Source organism: Arachis hypogaea, chromosome 15 (assembly GCF_003086295.3).
Source record: "Arachis hypogaea cultivar Tifrunner chromosome 15, arahy.Tifrunner.gnm2.J5K5, whole genome shotgun sequence".
Classification (NCBI taxonomy): domain Eukaryota; kingdom Viridiplantae; phylum Streptophyta; class Magnoliopsida; order Fabales; family Fabaceae; genus Arachis; species Arachis hypogaea.
The window spans coordinates 45,541,424-45,549,057 of record NC_092050.1 but is presented as its reverse complement, the minus strand read 5'-3'; the positions used below and the strand labels follow the sequence as shown (position 1 = coordinate 45,549,057).

The 7,634-nt window shown below is 41.6% G+C and overlaps 2 protein-coding genes across 2 annotated transcripts; both read right to left on the bottom strand.

The window, feature by feature from the left end:
- Nucleotides 1–2,218: 2,218 nt before the first annotated feature.
- On the bottom strand, nucleotides 2,219–3,264 carry LOC140179208 (uncharacterized). The gene is made up of 4 exons (XM_072217871.1): nucleotides 2,990–3,264; nucleotides 2,746–2,893; nucleotides 2,340–2,562; nucleotides 2,219–2,235 (listed from the first exon to the last, which is right to left on the bottom strand). Exons 1-4 carry the CDS (start codon nucleotides 3,262–3,264, stop codon nucleotides 2,219–2,221), a joined length of 663 nt encoding a protein of 220 aa, XP_072073972.1.
- Nucleotides 3,265–3,409: 145 nt separating this feature from the next.
- LOC140179207 (uncharacterized) lies at nucleotides 3,410–6,317 on the bottom strand. Its single transcript, XM_072217870.1, has 5 exons — nucleotides 5,530–6,317; nucleotides 5,068–5,388; nucleotides 4,158–4,708; nucleotides 3,608–3,755; nucleotides 3,410–3,491 (listed from the first exon to the last, which is right to left on the bottom strand). Exons 1-5 carry the CDS (start codon nucleotides 6,315–6,317, stop codon nucleotides 3,410–3,412), a joined length of 1,890 nt encoding a protein of 629 aa, XP_072073971.1.
- Nucleotides 6,318–7,634: the final 1,317 nt, after the last annotated feature.

Genomic DNA, 7,634 nt, shown 5'->3' with positions numbered 1-7,634 from the left:
AAGAATGCATATGAAAAACAAGAAAAGACACAAAACAAGAAAATATGAAGATCAAACAAGAAGACTGGCCAAGAACGACATGAAGATCATGAAGAATGCAATGCATGAAATTTTTGAAAATAATTTTTAGAAAATTAAAAAGATGCAATTGACACCAAACTTAGAACTTGACTCTAGACTCAAACAAGAAACACAAAAATATTTTTGATTTTATGATTTTATAAATTTTTTTGATTTTTCGAAAATTAATTGGGAAAAATGAAAAAGAAGAATTTTTTTTTTCAAAAATAAGAAATAAAAAACTTAAAATTAAAATAAAATTACCTAATCTGAGCAACAAGATGAACCGTCAGTTGTCCAAACTCGAACAATCCCCGGCAACGGCGCCAAAAACTTGGTGCGCAGAAATCGTGACGGTTCCATTCCTTGGTGACGGCGCTGAAAACTTTATACGCACGTTCATAATCTTAATTCTTTGTCACAACTTCGCACAACTGACTAGCAAGTGCACTGGGTCGTCCAAGTAATAAACCTTACGTGAGTAAGGGTCGATCCCGCGGAGATTGTCGGCTTGAAGCAAGCTATGGTCACCTTGTAAATCTCAGTCAGGCGGATTCAAATGGATATAGAGTTTTAATAATTAAAAGATAAATAAAACATAAACTAGGATAGAGATACTTATGTAATTCATTAGTGAGAATTTCAGATAAGCGTATAGAGATGCTTTTGTTCCTCTGAACCTCTGCTTTCCTGTTGTCTTCATCCAACCATTCCTACTCCTTTCCATGGCAAGCTTTATGTAGGGCATCACCGTTGTCAATGGCTACATCCCATCCTCTCTGTGAAAATGGTCCAATGCGCTGTCACTGCATGGCTAATCATCTGTCGGTTCTCGATCATACTGGAATAGGATTTACTATCCTTTTGCGTCTGTCACTATGCCCAACACTCACGAGTTTGAAGCTCGTCACAGCCATCCCTTCCCAGATCCTACTCGGAATACCACAGACAAGGTTTAGACTTTCCGGATCTCAAGAATGACCATCCATGGGTTCTAACTTATACCACGAAGATTCTAATATCTCGGACTCGGTCTCCTGTATTAGATATTTAAGAGATATTCATTCTAGCTTGTTTGCATATAGAACGGAAGTGTTTGTCAGGCACGCATTCATAAGTGAGAATGATGATGAGCGTCACATAATCATCACATTCATCATGTTCTTGGGTGCGAATAGATATCTTAGAATAGGAATAAGCTTGAATTGAATAGAAAAACAGTAGTACTTTGTATTAATTCATGAGGAACAACAGAGCTCCACACCTTAATCTTTGGTGTGTAGAAACTCTACCGTTTGAAAATACATAAGTGATAATGGTCCAGGCATGGCCGAATGGCCAGCCCCCATGAAAGTCTAAGATAGCCTAAAAACTAATCAAAGATCCTTACAAAGATAGTAAAAAGTCCTATTTATACTAAACTAGTTACTAGGGTTTACGGAAATGAGTAAATGATGTAGAAATCCACTTCCGAGGCCTACTTGGTGTGTGCTTGGGCTGAGCATTGAGCTTTTCACGTGTAGAGGCTTCTCTTGGAGTTGAACGCCACTTTGTAACATGTTTCTGGCATTTAACTCCACTTTGCAACCTGTTTCTGGCATTTAACTCCAGAATGCAGCATGGAACTGGCGTTCAACGCCAGTTTGCGTCATTTAAACTCGGGCAAAGTATGGATTATTATATATTGCTGGATAGCCCTAGATGTCTACTTTCCAACGCAATTGAGAGCGCGCCATTTGGAGTTCTGTAGCTCCAGAAAATCCACTTTGAGTGTAGGGAGGTCAGAATCCAACAGCATCTACAGTCCTTCTTCAACCTCTGAATCTGATTTTTGTTCAAGTCCCTCAATTTCAGCCAGAAATTACCTGAAATCACAGAAAAACATACAAACTCATAGTAAAGTCCAAAAATATGATTTTTATTTAAAAAATAATAAAAGTATACTAAAAACTAATCAATTCATACTAAAAACTATGTAAAAACAATGCCAAAAAGCGTATAAATTATCCGCTCATTAGCAGCACCGGGCAGACTTGAACCGGTTTGACCGGTTCGGCTGCCAGTTCACGGTTTTTCTCGGTTTCTCGCAGAAAATACATTTTCTAACTCTGAAAAACTTACTGAGTCCAAAAATCATATTTAACTCCTCAAATTCCCACTATAATTTTTCGGAACCTAATTTCGGAAATATTAATTAACTAATCAAACGATTAATTAAGCTCGGTTCTTACATTCTCCCCACCAAATAAGAAATTTTACCCTCAAAATTTAGTGATTACCTGAGAATAGCTTGGGATAATCCTTTCGCATCTCGGACTCCAATTCCCTAGTATGCTCTTCGACTCTTGCTCTCTTCCAAGCAACCTTAACCAATGAAACTTCCTTTCCTCGCATCTTCTTCACACTAGTGTCGTCAATACGGACCGGTGTTACTTGAAATGTCAAGTTCTCCCTCAACTCGACCGACTCAGGCTCCAACACATGAGTCACATCCGGCGTGTACTTACGGAGTTGTGACACGTGGAATACGTCATGAAAGTTAGACAAGTGAGGTGGCAAAGTTACTTGATACGCCACCGGCCCGAATCGTCTCAGAATCTCAAACGGTCCAATGAACCTCGGATTCAACTTCTTGGTTTTTATCGCTCTTCCAATCCTAGTTGTCGGTGTAACTCTCATAAATACATGCTCTCCCGCTTCAAATTCCAGCAGTTTCCTCCTCTGATCCGCATAACTCTTCTGGCGACTCTGAGCAGTTAGAATTCTCTCTCGAATCTTCTTAATCTTCTCAGTAGTCTCTGCTACCAAATCAGGACCCAAAACACTTACTTCACTAGACTCATACCAACAAAGTGGAAATTGGCACTTCCGTCCATACAAGGCTTCATACGGAGCCATCCCAATGCTTGCATGAAAGCTATTGTTGTACGCAAACTCCTCCAATGGTATGTAACGGTCCCAACTTCCAGGTTGATCCAATACACACGCCCTTACCATATCTTCTAATGTCTGAATAGTCCTTTCTGACTGTCCATCCGTCTGTGGATGATATGCGGTACTGAGACATAGCCTCGTACCGAAAGCTTTTTGAAAATCTCCCCAAAATCTTAATGTGAATCGGGGATCACGGTCCGACACTATGCTCGATGACACTCCGTGCAACCTTACTATCTCATTGATGTACAATTTTGCCAACTCCTCCATAGAACAGTTCACTCAAATAGGCAGAAAATGAGTGGATTTGGTTAAGCGATCCACGATCACCCAAACCGCATCAAATCCAGACCTAGTCCTCAGTAAACCAGTCATAAAGTCCATGGCAATTCCTTCCCACTTCCACTGAGGAATCTCAAGTGGCTGTAGCATTCCCGACGGTTTCTGATGCTCTATCTTTACCTTCTAACATGTCAGGCACTTGGATACCACCGTAGCTACATCACCTTTCATCCCAGGCCACCAGAACATCTTCTTTAAGTCATAATACATCTTCGTACTTCCGGGATGAATAGAAAGCTCACTGTTGTGAGCTTCTGACAACAAATCTTACCTCAAACTCCCAACATCCGGTATACAAATTCTCCCTTTATATATCCACAACCCTTCATCATCCTTAGTAAACTCTCCATGCCTCTTCTCACCAACTGGTTGAAATAACTGCTGAAGCTTTTGCTCATCTTGCTGAGCCTTCTGAATCTCTATTTTAAATGTACTCGAGATCTGCAACTAATTCAAGCAAGCTCTTCCGGCAACTTCACCAATATCTAGCTTAAAATCTACAAAATTATCCACTAGCTCCTCTTCCTTGATTCTCATCCAAGTAATTGTCAAGGACTTTCGACTTAATGCATCTGCTACCACATTCGCCTTTCCAGGGTGATAACTTAGTTCAAAATCATAATCCTTTAAAAGTTCCATCCACCTCCTCTGACGCATATTGAGCTCTTTCTGATGAAAGATGTATTTGAGACTCTTATGATTAGAAAAGACACAAAACCTCACTCCGTACAAGTGGTGTCTCCAAAGCTTCAATGCAAACACAATCGCTGCTAATTCCAAGTCATGAGTTGGGTAATTTACCTCATGCGGTCTCAGCTGACGCGATGCGTAAGCCACCACATTCCGGTGTTGCATCAGCACGAAACCCAAACACTTCAAAGAAGCATCACAATATACTTCAAACGGTTCATGCGGTTCCGGTAAAATCAAAACAGGCGTCGAAGTTAATTTCTGCTTCAAAGTTTGAAAACTTTCTTCACACTCCGACGTCCACACAAAAGGCACTTCCTTCCTTGTCAACTTAGTCATCGGCAGTGCTATCCGGGAAAATCTTTCAATAAATCTCCGGTAATATCCGACTAATCCCAAGAAGCTCCTAACTTCTGTCACTGTCGTTGGTCTTTCCCATTCCATCACCGCTTCTACCTTAGAAGGATCCACCGCTATTCCTCCTTTACTTACCACATGACCTAAGAATTTTACTTCCTCCTTCCAAAACTCACACCTCGACAACTTTGCATACAATTTCCGCTCCTTTAAGATTTGCAACACAATCCTCAAGTATTCCTCATGCTCCTCTGCCATCTTAGAATAGACTAAGATGTCGTCCATGAAAACCACCACGAATTTGTCCAGAAAGGGACGAAAGACTCTATTCATGTAATCCATGAAAACAGCAGGTGCATTCGTTAACCCAAAGGACATCACCGCAAACTCGTAGTGTCCATAGTGCGTCCTAAACGCAGTCTTAGGGATATCATCCTCCTTCACCCTTATCTGATGGTAACCGGATCTCAAATCGATCTTGGAAAACACTCCAACTCCTTGCAATTGATCCACAAGTCATCTATCCTTGGCAGCGGGTACTTGTTCTTCAGAGTCACTTTGTTCAACTGTCGGTAATCCACACACAGTCGCATTCCTCCATCTTTCTTCTTCACCAATAAATCTGGCACTCCCCACGGAGATACACTCGGTCGAATGAACCTCTTGTTCAGAAGCTCTTCCAACTGAGTCTTCAATTTTGCCAGCTCTATCAGAGCCATTCGATATGGCACAATCGGCACTGGTCCGGCTCCCGGCACCAATTCAATCACAAATTCAATCTCCCTTTGTGGTTGAAACTCAGGAATATCTTCCAGAAACACCTCCAAAAAGTCTCTAACTACTGGAATTTGATCTAGTTCCTGATTATCACCTAACGTATTCGCAGCCAAAAGAATATAACCCTGACACTCTTTCCCACTATAGTACACCATTACTGAGTTCAGGTAGTAACCCTCAGCTATCACTGCTCCCTTTTCTCCTTCCGGCATAAATTGAATTGACCGCCTAAAGAAATCCAACAAAACTCGGTTCTTCGACAACCAATCAAACCCCAAAATCATCTCCAACCCAACCATTGGTAAACAGATCAAATCATGCATAAAGTCTCTACCCTCAAGCTTGAAACCTACTTGCCTACAACCTGACCTTGTCATAACTGTCTGATGAGGAGTATGTACATGCAGATCAAATGCTAACTCTGACACTTTCAAGCCTAGTTCCTCAACCTTAGCAAACGAAATAAACAAATACGAAGCTCCAGTATCATACAATGCAATCAAGACTTTATCACCAATTAAACAGTTACCTCTCATCAATGGATCCGCCTTAGAAGCATCCTTGGCGTTCACAGCAAATACTCGCCCTTGGTGTTGACTCTGACCCGCATTCGGGTTCTTCCCACGAGTGCAATCCCTCGCAAGGTGACCAGGCAAGCCACAGTTGAAGCAACCACCTAAACCAATCTTGCAAGAGTCATATGGATGAAAACGCCCACAACGCACACAAGTCAAATCCGGAAAAATCTTACTCTGATTTCCTCTCCCCTTAGCATGCTGAAACTGATTCTGAGTATTTTTTCTAAAGTCTCCTTGTCCTTGAGGCGCATATCCTCCTCTCTTGAAATGCTGACCCCTTGGAAGAAAATACTTGCCACATCCCTGACTAGTGTTTCCTCCGTGAGTTTCCTTGGACGAAGCTACCGTTTTAGCATATTCCTCAACCACCCTCGCTTTGTTCACCAACTCGGAGAAGGTACGAATATCCATAGGAGCAACAACAATCATGATACTATCCTTCAACCCCCTCTGATACTTGATACATTTCCAGCTTTTGTAGGTCTTCGGGGAACCCTGACACACCTTAGAAAACCTACAAAGCTCCTCGAATTTGCTAGTATAATCTGCCACAGACAAGGAACCTTGCTTCAGCTGCATAAGTTCCATCTCCTTTGCTTCCCTTGCAGACTCAGGAAATACTTTCTATAGAAAGCCGTTTGGAATACATCCCAAGGGATATCAGCATTCTGAAGCTGGAGCAAGCGGCATTCTGCTTGCCACTAAGCAGCAAACTCCACGTATTAGTTGTTCGGGACATGCTGCGCTTGCAGCGTGGCGCTCCATGGCTTGGAACCAGTTGTCCGCCTCTGTAGGGTGGGTTGATCCTCTGAAACTTGGCGGATGAACTTTGAAAAAAGTCGCCAAGGTCATCAGAGCACCTCCCATGTTATCGTCGTTTCCCTCAGCATTGTCATTTGCATTTTCTTCACCATATCCGTTTCCATTCCCAGCCGGTTGGCCTAACCTCTGCATAGCTTGCAGAGTCGCAGCAGCATTAGCTTCCATGGTGTTCGCTAAATTCGCCATTGCCGCCATGAATTCTACATGGTTATCCACTGGTTGCGCATTCCTACTCTCAGCTCGTGAACGGGTATGACCTCGTCCGTGAGTGGCCATTAGGGTTCCTGTCTGCACCAAACAATCGATATCAAGGTGATCAGTCTCAATATCAAAAGCCTAGTACTTCAATTATCCCAAACAGGCACTCACAAACAAGCATGCTATGCAATATCAAGTAGATAACCTAATAACATCAAGGAAAAGACACACAGAGCATGCAATGAAGCACAAACGGTCCATCCCTCAGGCTCACAAGGACGAACCACTCTGAAACCACTAAATGTAACACCCTAATTAGCCTAAGCCTTACCTCGCATTGTAAAGCAAAGGTTAATCAAAGGTTACGACAGTTCTACAGCTCATACATAATATATATAGAAGAATAAATACAATTTAGAAGCCCGATGAAGGTTATAGCTCAAAACAAGATTTGAAAAGTGAAAAACGTACTAACGGAGCTACTAACTTAAAGCACAAGATATAGATATAATATAACAAAAGATAGAGTATAATATCATAAGAATCTAGCCACGACTCGCAGAGTTTAGGCCGGCTAGCCATATGTACAAACAAAATAGAATCTAAAGTTTAAAAATAGCTTATACAAGTTTTTCTCTTTCAATACAAGCCTTTAGGAAAAAGCAAGATACAAAAGTGAGAGATAAGTAAACAAAATAATAAAAAAGATCCGAAAAAGTATCATGATCCTCTGCTTCTGTCACCATCTAAACAACTCACCGAGGTGGGTTGCGACCTGCATCTAAAAAATAACAACAGAATATGGTATGAGAACCGGGGGTTCTCAGTATGGTAACACTGCCCAGTGATGTAAGATATAAGAGCCCGGGACCCCAA

What these genes read in the sequence shown, in the direction of transcription:
- LOC140179208 (XM_072217871.1), bottom strand. Translation starts at nt 3,264, where the DNA reads ATGGAGGAGTTGGCAAAATTGTACATCAATGAGATAGTAAGGTTGCAC. An exon ending in ATACCATTGGAGGAGTTTGC is followed by an intron (nt 2,894 to 2,989) that starts GTACAACAATAG and finishes GTATGAGTCTAG; the next exon opens with TGAAGTAAGTGTTTTGGGTC. An exon ending in AATTTGAAGCGGGAGAGCAT is followed by an intron (nt 2,563 to 2,745) that starts GTATTTATGAGA and finishes CAACTCCGTAAG; the next exon opens with TACACGCCGGATGTGACTCA.
- LOC140179207 (XM_072217870.1), bottom strand. Translation starts at nt 6,317, where the DNA reads ATGCAGCTGAAGCAAGGTTCCTTGTCTGTGGCAGATTATACTAGCAAA. An exon ending in CATCAGACAGTTATGACAAG is followed by an intron (nt 5,389 to 5,529) that starts GTCAGGTTGTAG and finishes GGATTTCTTTAG; the next exon opens with GCGGTCAATTCAATTTATGC. An exon ending in TGTGGTGGCTTACGCATCGC is followed by an intron (nt 3,756 to 4,157) that starts GTCAGCTGAGAC and finishes CATTTAAAATAG; the next exon opens with AGATTCAGAAGGCTCAGCAA.